Source organism: Trichosurus vulpecula, chromosome 1 (assembly GCF_011100635.1).
Source record: "Trichosurus vulpecula isolate mTriVul1 chromosome 1, mTriVul1.pri, whole genome shotgun sequence".
NCBI lineage: Eukaryota > Metazoa > Chordata > Mammalia > Diprotodontia > Phalangeridae > Trichosurus > Trichosurus vulpecula.
The window spans coordinates 534,516,539-534,541,712 of NC_050573.1; the positions used below are offsets into that span (position 1 = coordinate 534,516,539).

The 25,174-nt window shown below is 40.7% G+C and overlaps 1 protein-coding gene across 1 annotated transcript in view; it reads left to right on the forward strand.

The window, feature by feature from the left end:
* The window catches only part of PRKAR1B (protein kinase cAMP-dependent type I regulatory subunit beta), a 258,035-nt gene that overhangs the window by 165,427 nt on the left and 67,434 nt on the right, over positions 1–25,174 (forward strand). The window contains exon 7 of the mRNA XM_036741354.1: positions 10,007–10,165. Coding sequence (XP_036597249.1) covers positions 10,007–10,165 — 159 coding nt within the window. The remainder of the gene's footprint in view (positions 1–10,006; positions 10,166–25,174) is intronic.

Below are 25,174 nucleotides of genomic sequence, written 5' to 3' on the forward strand. Positions count from 1 at the left end.
GATTTGGGTTACCAATTCCATAAATTGAACTCTGAAAGGGCCAAGTGTTTCCCCTGTAGTGGAATTCCCTAGAGGTAGCTTTTTGTGTGTGTGTGTGTGTGTGTGTGTGTGTGTGTGTGTGTGTGTGTGTGTGGAGTCTGAAGGAGGGTAAGCTGAGTGGGAACCACTCTTTTGCTGAATTCCATTGTCTCTGCTGGAAATACTTTCCTTTTGTTACGGCTCATACAGGGCTGTGTATATACACAGTGCTGTCTCAAAATGTGAAATGTCCCAATCAAAAGCCAATTCTCCTGCTAAATAGCCATTGTATGGTGTGTTTCTGCTGCCCCTAACAACATCGTATTCAATAACAGTAGGAAAAAGACTGAATTTTCCACAGAAATACCACAGTGGTCCAAATGTTGGATTAAGATCACTTCAGCTTCTTGCTAGATTTCCTTTAAAAAAACCAAATCTATTTTCTTATGAAGCTAGTGGTGTAGTTAAGTCTTCAACTAAGAGAGCTATAGTAAAGTTTTCTGAGCAAGAAAATGACATGGTCAGTCCTGTGTGTAAAGAATGGTTTAAGGAGAGGAGAGGTTGAAGGCAGAAGACAGGTTAGGGAGCTATTACAATTATCCCTGTGAAACTTGTAGTTGAGGAGAGGGAAGGAAATCAAGGAAGATTTCATGGAGGATATAGCATCTCTGATCCTTTTTGCCAGTGCCTACTTCACCCTGGAGAAACTTCCACCCTTGGACTCATATTTGTGGATACCTGACTACCTCTCCCTGACCACTATTTTCAGGAAAATCCCTAGCTGTGTTTCACTTCACACATTACCTTCTGGTCCTCTTCTCATCCTTGGCCATATCTTCCATCTAGCCAATGGCCTTACTCTTTTATCTTTTCTTCCTTTCTCCCTTCCCTCTGGTTTTGAAATCGTGAACTATAACCTACTTTGCCATTGTTCCTGGATGGGGTGTGTCAGTCTACTGCCCTGTGGCTCAGTCACTACTCCAATAAATTTCTGAACCAAAGTGTCATTTTCCATTTTGTCACTCCTCTATTAGAATGTAAACTTTTGAGGGCAGGGACCATCTTTACTTTTTGCATTTGTATCCCTATCACTAAGCACCAAGCTTGATCACTAGTATTGCACTTAATGTACAGTTTTTCATTCAGTCATTGATTTGAGTTAAGTCTTGAAGGATGTATTGAATTTCAAAAGGACATCTGGGAAAGGGTGTACCATTCTGGATGGTACTTATGATACTATCTTAACATTTACATAGCCTTACTCTGTGCTAGATGCTTTACAATTATTATTTTATTTGATTGTCACAACAACCCTGGGAGGTAGATGATATGGTTATCATCCCTATTTTACTGATGAGGAAACTGATATAAACAGACATTAAATGACTTGCCCGAGGTCACACAGCTAGTAAGTGCCTGAGGCTGCATTTGAACTCAGGTATTTCTGACTCCAGGTCTAGTGGATAGAGTTATCTACCACCTAGCTGTCTAATAGATGGAGAGAACAGTAATCTTCCTAATGTGAAGCTCTAATCATGTCACTCCTGTGATTAAAAAATATATATATATATATGAATAAACAAACAAATAAATAAATGAAAACTTCTATTCCAATATCCTTTGAGGGTGGGAAATGTTTTCATTTTGTCTTTGTAGACTCACAAGGGTGGGAAATCTGTGGCCTCAAGGCCACATGTGGCCCTGTAGGTCCTCAAGTGTAGCCCTTTGACTGAATCCAAACTTCACAACACATCCTTTTATTAAGGGGGATTATTGAAGGGATTTGTTCTTTGAAGTCTGGATTCAGTCAAAGGGCCACCCTTGAGGACCTAGAGGGCCATATGTGGCCTCAAGTTTGCAGGTTCCCCACGCCTACTCTAGAGCCTTTCATAGTACCTGGAACTATTCATTTGAATTAAGAGAAGGCTTGATTGCTGGGAGAGACAATGCCCGGCCTCAGATTTAAGGTGAATACTCTCCTTCTGCTAACATTCTTCACATGAAATCCAACACAATTTGGGTATAGTAAAACTTAGGAGATCTGATTCTATTCCATTGGTCTTACAACCTCTCCCAAACTCTAGTTTTCTCATTTGTAAAAGGAGAGTTGAAAGAGACCTTTAAATGTTCCAGGATGTTTCAACAATCTGGCTAGTAGCTGTTGTGGGTGTGAAAGACCAACACAAGCCCAACAACAAGGATGCTACCAGCACACTGCAAAAGCACGGGTTGTTTTGATCTGCTAACTAAGGAAAGCAAGGTTAAGGGTTGACAAGCTTACTTTAATTCAGCATACAAATATCATTCACTTAGTTCAGGGGAAAAAGCCAGCATCCTGAACTTCAGAATAAAATACAAACAAATTACAAACATCAATAGACAGACCTTGTCTGATTCAAATCCCAATACATAGTTACCAGAGTTTAACAAAGTCTCAGCATCCGGGTTACAAGGTGGAGGACTCCTAATTACAGCTGCCTGGAGTCTCCACCTCAGCACCACCACAAGTGAGAGCCCTGCGCAAATGGCTCTGTCCTGTTCTTATAGGGCGTCAGATATCATCAAACATCATCTGAATGACCAGAACTTAGGCTTCCATGATTGATTTTTGAGTTAGCCCCTCCCCTTAGGACCCTGGGAGGTTCACATCCACATAAGTTAGGTTAACACCTAATAGAGGTTAGAGCCTGGGACTTAGCACTTAGTAAGACTCAATGAAATACACTGAATTACTCAAAGGAAACAAAGCCAAACTCTTCAAGGGCACTTGTTGAACTAAGTGCTAAGAGGCCATTTTGCTTACCAACACACAGGAGTATCTAATTTAACACCTGTGTGATTCAGCTAGTGGTGGAGCAGGTCAAGCAGGCAAGAAGCCTCCAGTGATAGCTATGAATAAAGATGATAGGGGATATCATTCAAGGCCCATCTCAGGCCCTAATCTCCTTCATGAAGATTCCCAAGGAGCCAGCTGACCTCCATCCTGCTCTATCCCAATCCCTGCCCATCACTTAGGTGGCCCTTAGTGCCTTAGTGCCAGCTAATATTTCATTTAGACGATCATTGCAATCTCATATTGAAGTAATAAACAGAAAACATTTAGAAAACAATGCAGTCCTGTTTCCTAGATGAGATTGTAAGCTCCTTGAGGGCTGAGATTCAACTATAGGCGTATCTTGTTTCATTGCGCTTTGCAGATATTGTATTTTTTACAAATTGAAGATCTGTGGCAACCTTGTGTCAAGGAAGCACCATTTTTCCAGCAGCATGTGCTCACAGGGTGTGTCTATGTCACAATTTGGTGATTCTCACAATATTTAAGCTTTTTCACTATTATTGTGTCTGTTATGGTGATCTGTGATCAGTGATCTTTGGTGTTGCCATTGTAATCGTTTGGGATGCCATGAACTGCATCCATATAACTTAATCGATAAATGTTGTATGTGTTCAGAGTGTTCGCTCCTCTCCTTAGGCCTCCTTATTCCCCAAGACACAACAATTTTGAAATTAGGCTAATTAATAACCCTACAATGGCCTCTGAGTGCTCAGGTGAAAGGAAGGATTGCATGTGTCTCAAAAGCTAGAAACAATTAAGCTTACATCGAAGGCTGAGATAGGCTGAAAGCTAGGCCATCATCTTGATCAGTCAGCAGCCATCAACATTGAGGCTGGACCCTCCACCAGCAAAGAAGATTATGACTCGCTGAAGGCTCAGATGATTTTTTTTAGCAATAAAATATCTTAAAATTTAGGTATATACATTTTTTAGACGTAATATTATTGCACACTTAATAGACCACAGTATAGTGTAAACATATCTTTTACATGCACTGGGATACCAAAACATTCGTGTTACTCTCTTTATTGCGATGTTTGCCTTATTGCCATGGTCTGGAACAGAATGCGCAATATTTCCGAGGTATGCCCATACATACTTTTTCTGGAGGCAGCTAGGTGGCACAAGTCTGGACCTGAAGTCAGAAAACCCTGAGTTCAAATCCAGCCTCAGACGCTTCTAGCTGTGTGACCCTGGGCAAGTCACTTAAGTGCTATCTGCCTCAGTTTCCTCATTCCTCAGTACTTACCTCCCAGGGTATCAAATGAGATCTCCTTTGTAAAGCTCTTTGCAAACCTTAAGAAGCTATACGAGTGCTAGCTGTTGTTACTATTAACAATAATAATTATCGTTATATTCCGTTTAACCCTAGTCCAGCGATGGCACATACAGCACTGAATAGACACATGTTAATTGTAAAGCAGTTGTTTTTTTTTCTTCTGATTGCATATGTTAAAGGCTATCTGTTAATTTACAACTGAGAAAACCTTGGTCCTATTTCCCGCCTTTGTTTTCCTTTGTTGTCTCTGGTCTCAGGCTTCAGCCTAGGTGTAGCCTAGATCCCACCACCCACGGTAGAGCCGTTAGCGTAGCTGCATGCTAGACTTACCTTGGTATTGGTCTGCATTAATGATAAGAATAGCAATAGCCAACATTTAGGTCACTCTTCAGGGTTTGCAAAGAGTTTTTACGTATATTATTTCATTTGAGCCTCTCAATGAGCCTGTGAGGTGGATGCTAAATTATTCCTATTTTATAGGCAAAGAAAATTAAAATGAGAAAATTAAATGATTTGTCTGGAATGATATAACTAATAAGTGTCTAAGGCGGGATTTGTACTCAGATTTTTGTGGCTTCGAGTCTAGTGCTCGATCCACTAACTCCCTAGCTGCCTTATTGGTGAGCCTGAGTGCTAAATCTAGAGTCAGAAAGGCCTGCCCCTGATACTTTAAAGCTGTGACCATGGGCGATTCACAATCTTTCCTAGCCTTGGTCTCATCATCTGTAAAACGGGGATGATGATAATGCTTGTCATTCTCACTTTATAGGATGGTTAGAGGCTCAAATAAAATAATATAACATAAAGTACTATATAAGCACCAGTTTATTATTTATTGCTATTTAAGGACATACATGTTCAAATCAGTATCCAAGAAACAGTCTCTTCAAATGGAGACGTTGGAGTCTGGCTATGGAGCCAGAATATTTTGTCTTCTAGATCCCAAAGGGACCAGACAACCTGTAAAGTTACCTAGCTTTAATGTATATGTTTTGCATGATTTCACATGTATAATTGATATCCGATTGCTTGCCTTCTCAGTAGGTGTGTGGGAAGGTAGGAGGGAGGGAGAGAATTTGGAACTCAAAATTTAAAAAGAAAAAGAATATTTAAAATAAATAATAAATTGGAATGTTTAAAAGATATAAAACGATCTAGCTTTATTAGGAAACATGGAAAGGGGAATGTTTGAAACCTCACAGACTGGATGTGTCAAGTCTTGGAAAACTAGGGGAGAGACATGGTAAGGGGAAGCAGCAGTAGAGACAGAACGTAAGTCATTGCATTTGATATAAGGATCTTATTTGAAGAGAGAGGACAGTGCAGGGAGGAGTGGGGCACAGAAGAAAACACAAATTGTCAAATAGGGCTCAAGAGACAGGTGAGGTGGATACTTGGATACTGGTGGAGAGGATCATTGGCATCACTACAGAGAGCCAAGCATAGGAATGAGTGCCACTTTTTAGTGATCTCACAGTAGAACCTTCCCATGAAAGGGCCTCTTCACATGGATTGGGATGGGTGATTAGCTGGACTCACCCTGCTGAATGGTTTGTTTTTGAGGCACACTGATGGGCTCTCATGCCTCAAATGTGCCTGAAATTTCTACCATTTTACTTATTCTCTCTGGGTTAAACCTTGCCTCCTGAGAGATCTGCTTGCAAATATATTGCCATGTAGAGTAACACATTGACCACAGATTGGTTAGTACCAGTGGCTTCATAGGAGATAGGAGACGACCTCTTCCCACTCTTCTGCAGAGGTGGGGCTCACAGGTGTGGAACATTGCATACAATGTCAATCATGTATTACTCCATTTGTGGAGTTTTTTCTTTTTTTCTTCTCAAAAAAAAAAAAAAGAAGAAATCTCTAATAAGCAAGCATGTGCTGGAACAAGCTTGGACTGGCTTGGGAGAGTCAATTGTTAAATCTTCAGTGTGAGCGTTTATACTTCAGAAATTGGCAGATGCTACAAATCAAGACGATTTATTGTTTTGTTGATTATCTAGTCTAAAGAAAGTGATATAGAAAATGTTAAATAACATAACTTAAATGTACATCTGTTGTGCATACATAAATTTTTTTCCCTTGGACACCCAGTTGTTAAACATATACTGGCACACTCCTGGTTATAAGGGGTAGCTCTCTAGGAGGTTGCAGGAAAGGGATAGAGAGGGAAATCTAGACAATTAAAAAAAAAGATATCCATAAAACTCTATTTTTTTTTAAATGGCTTTTAAAATTAAGGGTAAGGGAGGAACAAATTTGTACTGAAGTTTGAGGCCAACTTTACAGTTTTGCCTGAGACAACATTTTCTGTGAGTCAACATGCTTATCTGGTAGGTAATTGTTTCAGGAGAGCAATCGGCTATGGAGGAGTGAAGGGTGTATATGTGTGAGGAGTGGTCAGTCACTCACTTGGCTGAGAGTCTAAAGTCTAGGTCTAGTATAATGTCTACCACTGTGTGACCCTGGGCCAGTCACTTTATTTTCTTATGAATGAGGAAAACAGACCCAAAGTGAGGGGGTTAGATTAGGTGATCTCTGAGGAGTTTTCCAGCTTTAGAAGAAACACTAAGTTACTAAAAGGGATTTTTGAATTTTGAAGCTCTTAACCAAGGACAGCCCACCCCCCCCCCCCCCAGTTCCCTGTCTTGTTATTCTTGAGAAATGGAGAAGTACAAAATCTTACCTCCTCCAACTTTTTCAGTCTACCCTGTTAAGAATGCAATTGCATTCAGATTTATGGAGCTGCCTAACCTGGAATAGGGTCTTTCCTCTCCTCTGAATATCAGCTTACTTCTAACTTCTTGCCAGTTGTGTGGGAGTTCAGTTAATGCAGTCTGTTTATTCATGCTGGCCATCTAATTAGAAGTGCCCCATCCTTGCTCTGTCTGTGTGCCCTGGATGGAATGAGCAGGAATTGGATATTATGAAACTTGGATGAAATAGCTCATCCTGGGAGGTGAAATACTTTTCTGACTTAGTAAATCTCTTGAAGCTTTTCTTGAACGGATATAAACTCTACAAATTCTCTATTTTAGCTCATATAAAATGTTGATTCTTTTTGAATCTTCAGATTAATTTTTAAATGAAGGGCATTAGCCCAATCCTTGGGATAGTTGGGAAGAGGGAACCCACAAACCTAGACCAAGCTATAGCTTTAAAAAATATGCACTAGTAGTAGTTTTATTGGTTATTACAAACATAATCCTTCATTGATTTCAATCACAACAGCTCCCACGATCCTTTGGAATACATTCTGTCTTCTGCATATACACCCATTTTGCTTTGAGCTCATTGACACACTGAGAGAATAAAGAATGCATTGTGTCAATTTATAGTAACTGAAGCTGCATAATAGTGACATAATAAACAATTGGTACTATTCTTAGATTGAATTCGAATTGCACAGTCAATGCATAGTACGTCAACCCACATAGGTTGAAAGGGAATCTTGTCCAAAGGGACCTCTGGTCTGATACAGCTTAGCAGAAGTAGCAGAGTCATAGTGATTCCATTCATCCCTGAGACCCAAAGCACTCTACAGCTTGCTGTTAATAAGAGAAAAGACATCAATATCAGTGTTTTCCAAAGGGCATCAGAATTCATTCAGGAGCTGATGGGACCAGAAAAAAGCCATCCATGGGCTGGATAGGTGGAAAGGGTTACTGTGGGGGTGGTGGTGGGTAGTGGTGGTAAATGAATAACGGTTTGAGTGACAGGAAAAGAGTGAAAGTAAGTTCTCAATTGTTAATTTGCTCTTTCCTATGCACTTACCACATTTGAACATAACTATTTTTTGTCTATCTTGTTGTAAGCTCCTTGAGGATATTCACTTGGTTGGGTTCTTCTTCTCCTCCTCCTCCTCCTCCCTCTTCTTCTTCTCCTCCTCCTCCTCCTCTTCCTCCCCTTCCTCCTCCTCCTTCTTCTTCCTCTCATCTTTGTAAGTCTGTTGCCTAGAATGATGTCTGACTTATAGTAGGTGCCAAATAAATATTTCTTAAATGAAAGATGAAGATTGGAAGAGAGTCTATCTTTAATATTCTAGGAATCAGCAATGTGAATTTTCAGAGCTTGAAGGGAATTTCAGAAAACCTCTCTGGACCACATTCTCCTCTCCTATATAATGAGGGATTGACTAAGAGGTCAAAAAAGATGGAAAGGTCCAAATATACAAAAATATTTAGAGCAGCACTTATCATGGCAAGGAACTGCAATGACTGATTAAAATATCACATATGAATGTAATAGAATATTGTGTCTTAAAATGACAAACATGAAGAATTCAGAGAAACCTGAAAATTGATATGGATGGAAGTAAACAGATTAGGATACTGACTTACATGATGACCCCAATAATGTAAAGGGCAATAACACTGAAAGATTTCAATTCTCTGTGATCAATACAGTGACAGTCATGACTTTTGAAAAGTCAGTCAATAAACATTTATTAGACACCTACTTTATGCCAAGCGCTGTGCTTAAGCTCTGGGGGAAAAGAAAGACAGTGTCTACCCTCAAGGAGCTTACAGTTTAATAGGAGAGAAGACAACACACAAGAAAGCTGTAAAGGGAGGGGGGATAGGAAGGTACCCGCAGTTGGTAGCATGATGGAGAAATCCAAAGGAGCGCAGCCAGCTGGGACATGAAGAGATGACCACCCTGAGTGCCCTCCTTAAATAGAAATTTTGGAAGGAGTTCTCTTTACAAACACCTTCCCATATTTGGTACTGATGAGATATGAGTTCCAAGGTTGGTGTGATCTTGCAGGATGATGAGGTTCCTGGGGTCATGATAAAGAAGTCCAAAAGAATATAACTGAATGGGAAATAAACTAAAAATCTCCCTGCCACTCCCCAAAGAGCTGGTGGACTAGAGGTATGGAATGAGACATACATTTTTCAAACCTGGCCAACATTTTGATTTGTTTTACTGACAATACTTATCTATACCTTGGAAGGTGAGTTCAGGAAGTGACAGTAATATTTTAAAAGAGCGCTAATAAAATTTTTTTTTTCAAATTTTTCAAAAACCGTGATGAGGTGGCCAGAGCCTAAGCAATAGTTTGAAGAACGGAGTTTAGAATCGCTTCCATAGCTCCAGTGATCTTTGGATTCATTAAAGCATGTGTTTAAAAGTTACTTTCAGGAGTCAGACGGCCCTGGCAGAAAATGTTTTGTTTTGTTTTGTTTTATTCCTAAGCTCCTAGTTCTGCTGCTTGCTTCCCAACCTCATTAAAATTATTAACTCATCTTTGGAGTTTGGCATTGCTATTGAAAGGCTAAAATCATGGCCATCTGATTTAATGGTTCTGTATTAGAAGACCAGAAAGAGAGCCTTGAAACCAATAACCTATAGGAAGAAAGAAACAAAGGACGAGGGGTGGGGGTAGAGAGAGAGAGAGAGAGAGAGAGAGAGAGAGAGAGAGAGAGAGAGAAAGGGAGAGAGAGAAAGAAAAGAAAGGAGGGAAAGAGGGAAAGAAGGAAGGAAGGAGGGAGGGAGGGAAGGAAGGAAGGAAGGAAGGAAAGAAAGAAGGAAGGAAGGAAGGAAGGAAGGAAGGAAGGAAGGAAGGAAGGAAGGAAGGAAGGAAGGAAGGAAGGAAGGAAGGAAGTCATCTAATCAATACAATCAGTGTCTTCCAGCTAGGGAACTTGAAATTCTGTCCACAGAGCTGGTTGTCACTCCTTCATGATGGAGCAAAGAAATTGTCGGACTGTTATTTGCTTCTATTCTTGATTTTATTGGAGGATGGGGAAGAGAGGACAAGAGGGGGAAGGATTGTTGACTTTTTAGGTTAGCTGCCAGGGAAAGGAATAGCAAAATTCTCTAATTTGTCTTCCTTTCTTTCTGTCTCGGCTTATTTTCTGTAGGTATATGTGAATATGGAATGGGTGACCAACATTGGAGAAGGAGGCAGCTTTGGAGAACTTGCACTGATCTATGGCACACCACGGGCTGCCACTGTCAAAGCCAAGACCGACCTCAAACTTTGGGGCATTGATCGGGACAGCTACAGGCGCATTTTAATGGTGAGTCCTCTTTTAAGCCACACCTCACTAGGCCAAGGCTGCCGAATTTGGACCTGAACTTCCAAGAAAGAAAGTTAAGTATAAACATGTCAGAAACTGTGTTTACTTCCCTAGACATCAGAACAGCACTGTAGGTAAGTATCAGCATCATTAATAATAGCTAGCATTTCTGTAATGCCTACTCTGTGCCAGGCACTGTGCTAAGTGCTTTATAAATATTATCTCATTTGGTCCTTACAATAACCCTGCCAGGGAAGTGCTGTTATTTATCCCCATTTTACAGATGACAAAATTGAGGCAGATTGTGGTTAAATAACTTGACCAGATGGTGTCTGAGGTAGAATTTGGTTGCTGGGTCTCCTGACTCCAAGATGACTATTCTTGCTATCATCCCATGCTACCTTCTAAATGCAACACTGTCTAGCAAAATGTTTTCATAAAAGGGCACAGAGGGCATGAATTACATTTATTTTACTTTCATTTTATGAGTTGAAGGCTGTGCATAATTCTTAACTTGGCCAAAGTTTTAAGAAATAGTTACAATAGGATGAGAACTAAGCTGCATTTAGGTACCCTGATCCCCGTGCTTCCATTAGATCTCCCTCCTCTAAATGCTCACTGATGGGTGTTCCATAGGCTGTCCACTATATCAGCTCAATAGGTTACAGTGAATTTCATTTGATGTTTTGGATACAGCAGAGAAAGCAACAGAGCTGTCTCATGGCCCTAATCTGGTCCCACCTCATGGGACCTCATTTGATAACTCTTCCTCATTCAGTCGTTCTTCTGACAGCACTTCTGACTCCCCATCTGTTAGCCATTCTTTTTAACTGCCCTCTATCTGGAAAATAATACTTTCCATGAGCACTAAATCCCCTTTTTAGAAAAACAGTACTTGACACACATCCTGCAAATCCCTGAGACTTTAAGATTCCTTTGTCCTTTAGTATCAGACACATGTTGTGGGGTTCGGGAGAGGGTGGAGAAGAGAAATGTTATAACAGTGAAATAAGACCTAACCTTTCCCGGAGAAAGGAAGAAATGTGGTTGGACAAGTGGTGATGTCAATGGCTTTCTTATTTTCTCTCCCCTTGATGCATCTGGAGGGTGGCAACTCAGTAAAGGGAGTGATGGAGGCCTGGGATTGGGATGCCATGCTGGAGGCCTTCTGTTAACCTTTTCTTCTTTTTTTGCTTTGAGGATGGTAGTGATTCCACAGAGGTGCCTTGCACAAATGTGAGACTATGTCACCTCTGGTCTTATTGGCATAGTCCTATTTGCATGGTAGGATTAATATGATTCTCTAAGGATACTTCATCCCTCAGAATTTGCACAGTCCTTTCTGTCTAATTGCTTGGGAAAAGTATTTGGAGAAAAAAAAAGCCACCTTAAAAAACAAGCAAAAAGCAAACCACGATGTGTGATATTTGCCTGTTAGACTTAGTGAAAGCCAGGCCCAATTTTTTATTCATTTTATACATAAACTATAAAGTATTATCTATATAGTACTGTTCTGGGATTGTAAACACATTAGTTTCTACAAAGTTTCTACAAACAGCAACATCTAGAGAACTTTTTCTTCAATAGAGAATCCCCCTTCTATTTCAGATCTTCCAGAGTCCATTGGTGAACACTTTTGGTGAGCACACGTCTCCCTATTTGATGTCTCTTAGTTTCTGAGGTCATATCTATCATCCCAGAGTCTTTTAACTTTCCCCAGCTGGCCAGTGTGTGAAATAGCTGTGATTTCATCAGTCCTGAAACATCTTTTACTGGTTCAGGTCAAAAGCAGTCTGTAACATAATCCTAGCCCTGCCTTGGCTCACAAAGCTGTAGTGACATGCCTGTGGTGACACAGATCACAAATGTCCGAAGTGGGATTTGAACCCCGGACCTCCAAATTCAGGATCCAGCACTCTGTTCTTTAGGCCATATTGCCTCTATGTATTTTCAAGGGACCAGACCTATGATTTCCTTGATATGGAAGCTCCCAAGGAAGGGAAAAACCCCTCTACCAAAGTAGATCAGCAGTTGCTTTGCAAATGTCTAGCTTTAGAGTTTCTCGGGGCGCCCTGAGAGATGGCACTTGCGTCTTCCTGACTCTGAGTTCACACTATGCCATGATGCAGCATAAATGATAGCTTCTCTCAAGGGCACCTCCTCTGCAGCAAGAGTAATTCAATGAAGTTATCTTTCAGCTTGCAGTAGGCCTGGGAATAGCTTCGTAAACAAGCTGATCTCCTAATGGGGACATTCAGTTCCTGCTAAACAATAAAGCAGTCCTGCTATGCCCTGAGACTACTGTCCCTGAGATTGATCTGTAGTAGAAAGAGCGATTTCCTGCCTATATCCTGTTCTGTTCTTTTCTTCAAGTCATCAGGTATGAGCACATTGGTGCACTTGAGAAATTTTAGTGGCCTCAATGCAACTTTAAAAAAAAATCACCTTTATTGTAAGGACTAATATCCAACTGTAGGAACTGGTCAGACTTGATTACCCAGAACTGAGGAACAGATGTCCATCTCCTTCTGATAGCCTGCCGGAGCTAGTCATTTGATGAATATCTCTCTTGCCAGCGGCAATTCCTCTGAAGAGGAACATAATTTCAAGAATTCTTCTTTGTTCTGGAAGGAGGATGATAACAACATAGCTTGAATGCCATTGGCTTCTACCGTGCTCTATTCTAATTACCCAATGACCTTCGTAGACCAATAAGAAGCTCTTCTGGTTTCTAGGGATTAAGACCAGACCAGCAGGCTGGGTTCAACTATGAGGCTGTAGTGCTGCCGATGGTTCTTGTATCAGGCCACGTTTTAGGGACCTGCTTCTCTGGGTAGATGTGTGATTATCAGCTCAATGGACAACTTGATTCTGTCTGTCCTTCTTATGGGCGGATACATTGTGCAATAGTCTTCCTTGAGGCCCTTATCCTTAAATTCTGAGGGAGGTATCTGTGGTCCTGGTCAAATTTTTGAGGCCATTGACCTACTTAGTGCCCAGTAAGATGCTATACAGGAGTGATTTTTTTCTGAGTTTATTGTTTTGCTGGGCTCCAACAGGCAGTGTGGGGCAGTAGACAGATCTCTGAACCTGGAGTGTTACCAGACCAGGTTCCAGTGGTAGTTCTGCTACCTTTGGGTTGTTGTCCAGTCGTTTTTCAGTTCTGCATGACTCCATTTGGGGTTTTCTTGGCAAAGATACTGGAGTTCTCTGTCCTTTCCCTTTCCAGCCCATTTTACAGATGAGTAAACTGAGGCAAAGAGGGTGACATGACTCACCCTTGTAAGTGTCTACTACCTTTGTGACCTCGGGTAAATTACCTCCCTCCTGTGGGCTTTGGTTTCCTCATTTGTAAAATGAAAGGGTTAAAGTCCCTTCCTACTCTAGAGCTGTAATCCTATGAGACGGCTACATTACAAAATTTAAGGAGCATTTATTAAGCTCTTACTGTATGCCAGGAACTTGGAAGACAGAGTCAAAAAATGAAACAGTTCTTGCCCTCAAATGCTTATATTCATAACCAAGAAATTTACATTTCTGGATGGGAATTAAAGGGATTGCAGAGTATGGTATAGAGGTTAAAGGGAGGGCTAAGATTGAGGACAGCACAGTCATTAGGAACTCATGTTTAGTATGTCACCCCAGTAAGGAGCCCCCATTTCTACATATGAAAGCTGTTATTAAGTGGAAGAGGATTGGACTTGTAATCCAAAGACTTGGGTTCCAGGGCTCATTCTGTCTCCTAAATAGTTGCAAGACTTGAGTAACTCATAGCTTCCTCACCTGTGAGATGTGAATAATGATTACTTGCTCTCAGGATTGTTGAGAAGATCCAATAAAACCAGGAAAGTATATTTTACGATTGTAAATTGCCTGTGACAGTGGAAAGAGGGCTGGATTTGGAGACAAATGGCCTAGGTTCAAATCCTGCTTCCCTCCTCTTTGGGCAGTTGATTGACCCAATTTTGAGGAAGTTTGGAGGAGGGGCAGAAAGCCTTCTTGGTGCCACAGACAATACACAACTAGACTACCATTTACCCTATCCAGAGCCTTTATTATGCCTGATGAAATATTTCTTCACTGGGGGCAGCTAGGTGGCACAGTGAGTAGAGCACTGGCCCTGGACTCAGGAGGACCTGAGTTCCAATACGGCCTTAGATACTTGACACACTTAGTTGCTGTGTGACGTTGGGCAAGTTACTTAACCCCAATTGCCCTGCCTTCCCCCCTCCAAAAAGAGAAATATTTCTTCACCGGCTCCTATTATATTCCTCATTGAGAGAGCTTTCATTATAGGGGAGCTTCTTTAAGGCTTTCTCATTCAGGATGAACACGCAATGATTCTGGGATGGCTAAGAGGACAAAGGCATGTTCGGGCCTCCATTTTGCTCCGCAAGGCTTTATCTTTGTCCCTTGGTCCTTTCCTCCCCTCTCCCTCTCTCCATCTTTTTCTCTTTCTGTCTCCTCTTCACTCCCTATTTCTCTCCTCTCTTTTTTTCTTCTATCTCTTTCCCCTCCTCCCTTCCTCCTTTTCCCCTCCTCCTCACTTTTCCCCTTTCTCTATATCCCTTTCTGAACCTCTCCTTTTTTCCTCTCTCTCTTCATCTTTCCTTCTTTCCCCTCTTCAATCTCCCTCTTTCCTCTTTCTCCTTCTCTCCCTTTCTCTCTCTCCTTCCTCTCCCCTTCCTTTCCCCCTTCTTTCCCATTTCTCTTTTCTCCTTTCCCTCTCCCTTCTTCTCCCTTTTCCTTTCCCTCCTCTCCCTCTCCCTCCTCCTCCTCCCTCTCCTTTTCCTTTCTACTCTTCTCTCTCTCTCCCCTTCTTCCCCTTTCTCTATTCCCCTTCCCTCTTTCTCCCCCCCTCCTCTCCCTCTCCCTCTCTCTCCTCCTGCCTCTACCTTTCTCTGTCCTCCTCACTCTCTCCTCTTCCTTTCCCCTTTCTCTCCTTTCCCTTCCCTTTCCTCCCTTCTCCTTTCTTTCTCCCTCCTCCTCCTTCTGTTTCTCCCTTTCGTTCTCCCCTTCCTTTCCCCCTTTCTTCCCCCTTTCACTACACCCATTCTCCCTTTCCTTTTCTTTCTCCCTCCTTTCCCCCTCTCTGTCCCTTCCCTCCCCTTTTTTCTCCTCCCTTTTTCTTCCCTTCCCCTCCCCCTTTTCTTTCCTCTCTCACCCACTGTATAGTTCCTGGATGTGGGTTTTTATATGGCTAGAATCTTGCATCCAAGTCATTTTCAAAACCACAAAGGGAGTTTATGTTTGCTTTCTTTAATTTAGAATCCTTTGTACTATGAATACTTGTGGCCATGACTGTAAAGATGCTTGGCTTTGTAAACACTAGGAAAGCAAGTAGCCTAGTGATTAGGGCTCATCTTTTCTGGTGATAGCCAATCTGTCATGGAGGAATTCTTAGATACATTTGTCTTTTTTCAGGGAAGCATCAAGAAGTCTTAGATCACTGATGGACTGGTTCTGATTACTAACAAGTATTTGTTCCCTTCCTGGATGCTTAATCCTGTATTATGCAATCTAGGGCTATAATAAAAGTGTAAAGAATGGTCCCTATGTATAATCTTTCCTAGAATGAAAGAGAAACCACTTAGGCCCATTCCTATTAGAGATCCTGGGTTCGAATCTGCTTTTTACTGCCTGCATGCATCCCTTAAAGTTTCTGGGCTTCACCTTCATTTGGCCTTGGTAATCTCTGTCCCAGTTTGGGGACCCATCTCCTTTCATCTTTTTTCTTTCTTCCTTGCTTTCCCTCATTCTATTCCGCTAGTTTAGATACATTCGTGGTTGTGGTTTGTCCTTCCCTCTTGAAGAGGACCATGACATCAGGGAGATGATGACATGACTTGCAATTGAATTAGATTTAAATGAGGGAGGGCTGTGCAAAGTGACCAGCCTCACTCTCTCCTCTAGAGCCATCTGGGTCCAGTGGCTAGATACAGATCAGGGCAACCAGAGACGGCCCAGGATGCAGTGGGAGACCTTGGCTTTTTCAGCTAAGGTCTTTTCATTTTTACTTGCTAAACCAAAGCTTTCATTTTTCTTACATTTCCATTTCTCCAGGGGGAATTCCATAGCTGGTACTGCCTCCTTCTCCTGATTGGTCATTGTTCCTTTGGCCACATCCATTTCTTCTATGCCTCCACCTACCATTGATAATAGATGACTATAAATGTAATTTGGCAGCCCACTGAAATCAAATTTTAAAAGAGCATGAACATGATACTTGTTTCAAAACAGAAGAACCACTTTTATTTTCCAACACTTTGCTGTAGTGCCTCAAACCTTAAGTGCCTAGAATTAATTCAATTTTTTATGATGTCTGCATTTTAAAGTGCCTTAATGAAAGTGGAATTCTTTTAGGCAATTGCAAGAATGATAGATATATTTTTAAGGATTAGGGTCATATGCTTCTTTTACACCATAACAAATTAATCTTAAAACTGGTCATTTTTAATGCAGTCTTTTTTTATGATCTATCATACTAGTGAAACCCTTTAGAGCTGTTATGGTTAATAGTCTGTCTGTGCTTCCATTATCATTCTTTATTTTTCCAGAGTGTATTTAACTGATCATAAAATTTTAGTTTGGGATACAACTTGGCTTACAGGGTTTTTATCGGGTATACTAGAACATGAGGCATGTGGCTCACGAAAACCAGTTATGTTATTAGAGCTTTTTACACTTTTCCATAGACTGGGGCTTCGTTTTTCAGTATAGTCCTGTACCATCTTATTACAGAGCAAAAACAGTACAGGAGGAAGCATGATATAATAGGAGGAGTATTGACTCTGGGTGGAAAGACCCAGGTTCCAATCTCACTTCTGATGCTTCCTGTCTCTGTGACTGTGGGCAAGTCACTTAACTTCTCTAGACCTCAGTTTCTTTATTTGTAAAATGAAGGGATTGGACTAGCTAGCCTTTGAGGTCCTTTCCAGCCCCAGATCTGTGATATCATTTGCCCCTTTCCACTAACACCAAGCAATGAAGCCATATCATGGTCTCTATTTGGAAAGTAACCTACTATATGGAGAATTTCCTGGAGGGAAATAAAGGTTGAGTAGGAAGGTTAAAATATGGACATCTGAAAACCCTAAACATACAGGATCTGTCTGGTGCTATCTTATGCTCTATTCTCCAAATTTTATTTTTGTTACTTTACATTTATATTCTTAGCTGCATATTTCCTAAAAACCAAATTGCATTGTAAAGAACTAAGACTGTTAAAACTCCAGAATAAAGTGAATTGTATGCTAGATGAAGGTGACTACATTATCTCTTTAGGCTGTACAATGCTAGGTTTCTTTTGGCTTTTGAAAGTGGCTCCCTCCAAAAAAGAAGGTAGCTGGATGGTGCAGTGGATAGAATAGAGATTGAGGAAGCCCCAAGTTCAAATACAGCCATGTGACCCTGGGCAAGTCACTTAAATTTCTCTATGTGCCTCAGTTTTCTCTACTATAAAATGGAGATCATGAAAGCACCTATCACCTAGGGTTGTTGTAAGGATCAAATGACATCATATTTGTCTCAGCACAGTACCTGGCCCATAGTAATTATTTAATAAGTGCTTGTTTCCTTTCTGTCCTAAAGCCCTAAACTGGCCTTTAATTCTTCACAGGGACTTATTTCCTTCCTTCCTTGGTTCCCCCCATTCTTCTTCCTCTGTTCAAGTATTTTTACTTGCTAAACCATTTCTTTCTTTCATTTCCATAGTTAATACCGCCTCCTTCTCCTGATTCATCGTCCTTCCTCAGGCCAAACCTATCTCTTGTATTCCTCCACTTACCATTGTAAGGTCCTCACAATGGGACCCATGTTATTGAACACCTGATAGGGCCTGCTCTCTCCATCCCAGTTCTGCTTGTGGTTCACCATTAGTTTTGTTGCCATACCAAACATCTAGTCTCTAGTTCAAGGATTTTTTTAAAATGGAATTGTCAAATGTATGATGATTTGGGAGGCATAGCAAGAATTTCTAGCAGGTAGATTGACACCTACCAGTAGAATCTGAAGCCTTGTATGGCAGCTCTCTAAACTGATGACTGCTGCCTTGCCATGACCTCCCCCACCCTCTTCACCTAATCTCCATTCTGACACACCATTCTCTTTTCAGTTCAGGTTGCCAAGACTCCCAGAAGGGAGGCCAGCGTAGCTGGCAGAGTTTTCCCCCTCCCCTCCCCTCTCTGTTCTTGAGGACTGTATTGTCAACACCCGTCCCTTCTCTCCACCCTGTTCTTGGACTTCACTCTCAAGAACTTCTCCCTTTTTCCAGCCCGTTCATAATTTCAGAGCTTCCATTAAATGAAAATAACAAAGAGATTGGAGACACCCCCTCCCCAGTCCAAAGGGTAATATGTTTTTATAGGAAGTAACTTTGTTTGGGGGCTATTCTTAAAATAAAATCCTACCTGAGAATTACATTCTAAGCATGGTTTGGTATTGGGTTTACACGGGGAGTGAGCAAGCTGGGAACAGTCTGAGCTCCGTTGCAGGGGAGGTCTTGCCAGCTTAGCTCTTATTAGTAATGTGAGACCTCTTGCAATTTGTTTGAGTAAATTAGGCTGCAGAAGGCCAGCCTTGAACATGAAACCAGGGGGCGGGGCCATTCTTTTTTCTCCAAAGTCTAAGCAAAGTGAGCAAAGAGGTGAAGAAAAGGAGTTGAGGGTATGAAGAGAGAAGGGAGGGAAGATTCAAAAGGAGAACTAAGACATGCATGAGGGAATCTGGTGGGACTGAAAGGAAAGACATGTGGAAGGAGTCTTCTAGTCACCATGATAAGTTTACTTCAGTGTCAGACTCTTTTGGTTAGGTAGAAGGCTTGTTAAAATGGAAAGAACATTGGGCAGCAAAGCTGAAAACCTGAGTTCTAGCTCCCGCTTTGCCCACCACTTATGTGATGTTATGTGACTTCGGACAGGTCATTTAGAGGCCAATGAATATTGGTGAAATTGGCTATTTTCTCATCTACAAAGTGGGGATAATAAAGGTCACCCACCCTTCCTGCCTCATCAGAGGATCAGTCTAGCTAAGTTTGAAGATGCTCATCACCAGAAGCTTGGCTACTAGGACCTAGAATTTGTTTAGCTACCTTAACTCATGAAAACCACCTGCTACGGTACAGAGGATTTATGATCTGTTCTGATGGTGGGAGTATCCATACCAACAAAATCCCAAAACCCTTCAAATGTATGTTTAGGACATATAATTTCTACATGAACATTGTGAATAATTTCTGTTGTCTATGACCATCCATGTTTTTTAATCCTGGGGTAAACAGTATTAAACTCAGGGGCTCAGTTGGGAATACAGAACCTAATCCTTTGTCTTCCCACTCCCCATAAAAGCCTCTTTTCTATAACAATAATTATAACTTGATCTTTAAAAAAAATTGGATCTGATGCACTTTGAAGTACAACTTGATTGTTGTACAAACAGTATGACCTTGCTACATCGTTATTCATTTTCAGCTACAAGTTGAATGCAATATATATGTTGAATATAAGGGGGCAAAATTTTGCCAGTTCATCATGACTAGAAGAAAGGTCAATCAATAGGCAGCACTGTACAGTAGAAAATGAATTGGACTTAGAATCAGAGGATCTGGCTTTGAATCCTGCCTTGGTCACTTACTAACTTTGTGACCTGGGTCAAATTATTGAACTTCTCTGGGTTTCATTTTCCTTTTGGAAAAGGAAGACTTGAATTAGTTGGCCTGTAAGGTTCCTTGCAGCTCTGTATCTGTGAATTATAGATAATGTTTTTTAAAAAGATATCAATTTTATTACTTTCAGTTACCCATAGCATCTTGAGATAGGCTAACAGTGTTGTTTAAAAGAAGGCCTTTGGGTTTCTGCTAATGAAATGTTAAATAAGAATTATTAGCAATTAAAATAGTAATTTTTATGTTAATTGTTCAATTGATATAGTTAACAGTTTCCTAAGCAGTTTCAGGAGTGTAAGAAAGGGAACTTAAATATATCCTAAATCTCTTTTTTCCCTAAGTAGAGTGAAAGGTATAATGTTTAATAATTCTAAGAACACAGAATACTGGGAAAGGCGCTCTCATTTCACAAGTACTGAAAGCAGTTTCGTAGAAAAATAGATTTTGACCAGAATCTTGTACCATATACCATAACAAATCCCAACTGATAAAATGATCTAAATATGCAAAGTTTTACATTAAAGAAATTAGAAAATGGAAGGCAGTATCTTTCACAGCTGTGGATTAGGGGAAAATTCATAACTATATATAGGACAAAGGAGATTATAGAAAACAAGACAAATAATTTCAGTTGCATACATTTAAAAGCTTTTGCACAAATAAAACCAAGGCAACTATAGTTAGAAGAAAATATGTGGACTAGGAAAAAGTCTTTTGTATTAAACATTTCTCTTCAAAGATTGACATCTAAACTCTATATGCACTTGACACAAATATATAAAACTCTCTTTCCTAAAAAGATAAAAGGTCAAAGGATATGAATTTCTGGTACAGTCATTACAAATTTGGATGTACTATTGGTGTAAGGGAATGTAGAGTAGCATGGATGGCAAAACTTCCAACAGGGTACCTCACTAATAATTCCAGAGAAAACTGACCATTGTTTTGGAAAATGGAAAGCTTTATTTTGTTTTACTTTATGTAATAGATGTGAACTTGTGAAGTTCTATTTCTAAAAAGAATGTACTAAAGGCAGCTTACTATTTAAAGCCAACATTCTGTAAAATTTAAAAAAAAATCTTTTGCAAAGAAAATTCCCTCCTTCCCCCTGTCTTCAAGAACTGTAAATCTACATGTATTTTTAACTTCAGATTTTTAAAGTGAGACAGACAGGTAGGATAGGATTACATTTAAGCAACATCTATTTGATGCCAAACATCCGAATGAAAAGTGAAAAACCCACTTACTCTTCCAAACATTTCTACATATCCAGGTGACTGGCATCATGTGGGCACAGTTTTTATATTTTGTCAGCTGCAGAGTCTGTTAAACACTGAACTCTTTAAATTTAGAAATCTTAAAGCTAACCTTACAATTAGCTACTTGCCTACTCCTCCGGGCGAATAAAAATATGTGTCGGGTGAATAGAAGTGACTTACGATTTTATTTTTCAATCACAGTGTAACCCTTGACTGGGAGGGCAATCTAGTGGGGAAAAAAAACATTGTGGGCTATTTAGTTTTTAGGACATGTTTGCAGACTTGCTTCTAAACCACTTCTGATGACGGAGCAGACATTCTAAGGTTGCTTGCCTCCTACTTCTTCACAGGAAGGAGAGTAATGATTCTCCAAAAGGAGCTAGAAATATTGGCACTGAGAAGAGAAGCAAGCCACAGGAAGATTGGGGGAATTAAAAAGAGAAGGAAAGATTATAGAATGTCTGAGCTGGATAGGACCTTAGAGATTATCTTGGTCCAACCTTTTCATTTCTCTGGTGAAGAATGAGAAATGCAGACAAGGAAAGTGATTTGTCCAAGGTAACAAAACTACTTAGTGGTAAAACCAGGACCAGAACCCAGGCCCCTAAACTTAAATCCAGGGTTCTTTCCAAGATGCTGGAAAAGCATGGAAATATCTGGTATTTGGAGGTAAATCTGTATGGCCCATTCTGTTGAATATAACTGCCTGAGCAAACCAAGATATGGACAAGTGTGGAAAAACTGAAGAAGGATTGATACTGAAGCTTGGGTGGGGCTGAAGAACTGGAAGATGAGAAGATATGGTACATGGAATCAGGAAGTACTTGATTTGCTTCTGTATAATGCAGGGCTAGAGAAAGGTCAGTGATACTACTACAAATACCAGAGCAAATAACTATGTAAAAATCTTGCATTTTGTCCCCATGTGAGTTATTGCTTTCTGGGTGCTCAGTCATTCCATTCTCTACTTTATTTCTTTTCAAATTTTTGTCATAGTTTTCTAGGGACAGGCATTTAAAATCCCCCATAAAAAGCCCATGGCATTAGTCTTTGAGATCTTTTTTCCCTTTTTACCTCTGGTTTCTCTTCCTTACTTTATCCTTTCCACACCCATTAGCATTCCCTTGCTGGGAAGAACAAGACAAAGGAAGTTTTGTACCAAACACACTTTCCCCCCTTCTAGAAATAGCTAGTCAAACTCTGAGAGATGCAGCCTGTAGTTCCCATTCCTCAAAATGTTCAACATGTTGCTTTCATGTGGCTCGTCTGTCCTTACAACTCAGCAAAACTAGGTGGGCCTTCTTAGCCATCCTGAAAAAGGACTACTGTTATAATTTGGTAGGCTATTTAATAATGATTTTTTTAAAAAAAATTAAGATCATAGAATCACAGGATACCTAAAGGGACCTCAGAAATCATCAGGTCCAACCTAGTCATGTTACAGATAAGGAAACTGAAAACAAGATTAAGATGTATTTAAATAGAACTTAAGAGAAAAGGGAGTAGACCTGTGATTTTGTTGGTGTACAGAATTCTCAGATGACTTCATCTACCAATGTAGGTTGGTACCTTTGCTACAACTTAGAGGCTTAGAGCTAGCTGTGGCACCAAGGGGTCAACTGACATACTGACAACTAGTATGTGTCTGAGGTCTTCTTGACTCCAAAGCTCATTTAGTAACAACAAATATTTAATAAGTACCTGTGCTAGGTGAGAAGAGAGGAGATATGTTTAGATAAGATAATGTTTAGATTAGACACAGTCTCTGCCTTTTTGTAACTTGCGTTCTAATCTAGGGATAGACTTCGATGCAAGTTGCTATAATACACAATAGTAGTATATAGTAGTCAATAAACATTTATTAAGCATCAGGCCAGGTACTTAGCCTTGGGGATACAAAGAAAGGTAAAAGACTGGCCCTGCCCACAGGAAGCTAACAATATAAGGATAGTAAATGCATCACAGGTATAAAACGAAGTGCTTTGTAGAATCTGAGGAGGGAGGTGGAGAGGTGGCAGTAGAGATCTAGGAAGGCTTCCTGGAGGAGGTAATATTTTCATTGGGCTTTGAAGGATAGGGAAGGAACATGTTCAAGTAGAGGGATCAGCCTGAGCAGAAGCACCAGAGGCCTCAGGTTATGTCACATGGTGAGGGAACAGATAGTTGTCCAATCTAGCTGAAGCCTAGAGTGCACAGATGGAGAAATATAAAGTAAAACTGGAAAGGTATGATGGTGCCATATTGCTGAAGGCCTTGAATGCCAGGCAGAGAAGGGTGAACTTTATTTGGTAGGTAATCAGTAGCCATTGAGTTTTTTTTTAATTTTATTTTCAGTTCCAAATTCTCTTCCTCTCTCCATCCGCTACCTATTAAGAAGACAAAAAATATGATACTCATTATATATAAGAAGTTATATAAAATATCTTTCCACATTAGCCATGTTGAGAGAAAAAAAGGAAGAAAAATAAAGAGAAAAAAATATTTCAATCTATACGCAACATTTATCTGCTCTCTATCTGGAGGTGGATAGCATTTTTCATCATAAATCTTTGACACTGAATATTTTTGAACAGAGGAGTATTTACAGGGTAAGATTTATGAATAATGAAGAATATTTTGGCAGTGATAGGAAGGTTGAGTTAGAGGTGGGGAGAGAGTAGAGATGGGGAGTCCTACAAAGAGTCTATTGCACTAGAGTTCAGATGAGTGGTAATGAGAGTCCATGCTAGGGCAGTTACAGTGACTGTAGAGGAAAGAGGGATAGATAGAGGAGATGGTGCAGGAGGTAGAATTGGTAACTGAAGGAGAAGGATGAGTTAGGAGAGCTCCAAAGTGATGAACATAGGAACCTGGGATGATTGGTGAAGAAATGAAGAGAGAGAGAGAGAGAGAGAGAGAGAGAGAGAGAGAGAGAGAGAGAGGAAGGAAGGAGAGAGAGAGAAAGGAAGAAAGAAGGAAAGAGAGAGGAAGGAGGAAAGAAAGAAAATCAGTTTTAAGAGAAAAAAAAAATTGACCAACTCTGGAAAGTAGGTGGTGCAGTAGATGGAGCACTGGGCCTAGAGTCAGGAAGACCTGAGTTCAAATTTGGCTTCAGACACTTCCTAGCTGTGTGACCCTAGGCAAGTCACTTAACCCTGATTGCCTCCGTTTCCTCATCTGTAAAAGCTGGAGAAGAAAATGGCAAACTACTCCAGTGTCTTGACCAAGAAAACACCAAATGGAGTCACAAAGTATACATGATTGAAAACTACTGAACAGCATCAAAGGGTCGGGAAAAGGATAAGGAGCCAGAGAATAAAAAGGGTTGGAATGCAGAATCTTATTCTGTGGAAGGAACTAGGTTTTGTAACTTCAAGGTCTTTCAGAAAGATATTTTATAACTCATCTTGGGTGTGATGGTTGCTATGGAAACAACAGACCGTAAATCTGATCAATAGCTTAGCTGGATGGTGTGTAAAATGAAGTAGTGGGAGAAATTTGCTGAAGCTTCCCTTAAAAAAGAGTCAGTCTCTCTCTTTCTCTCTCTCTCCCTCTCCCTCCCTCTCTCTCTCCCTCTCTCTCTGTCCCCCCCTTCCCTCTCTCCCTCCCTCTCTCTCTCCCTCTCTCTCTCTCCCTGCCCCCACTCTCTCTCTCTGTCTCTCTCTCCCTCTCTCTCTCTCTTTTTCTCTCTCTGTCCCCCCCTTCCCTCTCTCCCTTCCTCTCTCTCTCCTTCTCTCTCTCCCTCCCCCCACTCTCTCTCTCTGTCTCTCTCTGTCTCTCTCTCTCTCTCTGTCCCCCTCCTTCCCTCTCTCTCTCTCTCTCTCTCTCTCTCTCTCTCTCTCTCTCTCTCTCTCTCTCCCCCTCCCCCCATCTCTCTCTCCCTCCCTCCCTCCTTCCCTGTCTTCTATTTTTGGAATTCTGACATCTGAAGGGTACTAGCTGTATGACTCTGGCAAGTCATTTTGCCCTCTCAGCCTCAGTTTCCTCATCTGTAAAGTGAAGATAATAATAGCACTTACCTGGCAGAGTGTTAACGAGGATCAAGTGATGTAACGTAGGCAAACTTAGCTATGCAAAATCTAGCTATTATTATCCTTATTTTACGGGATG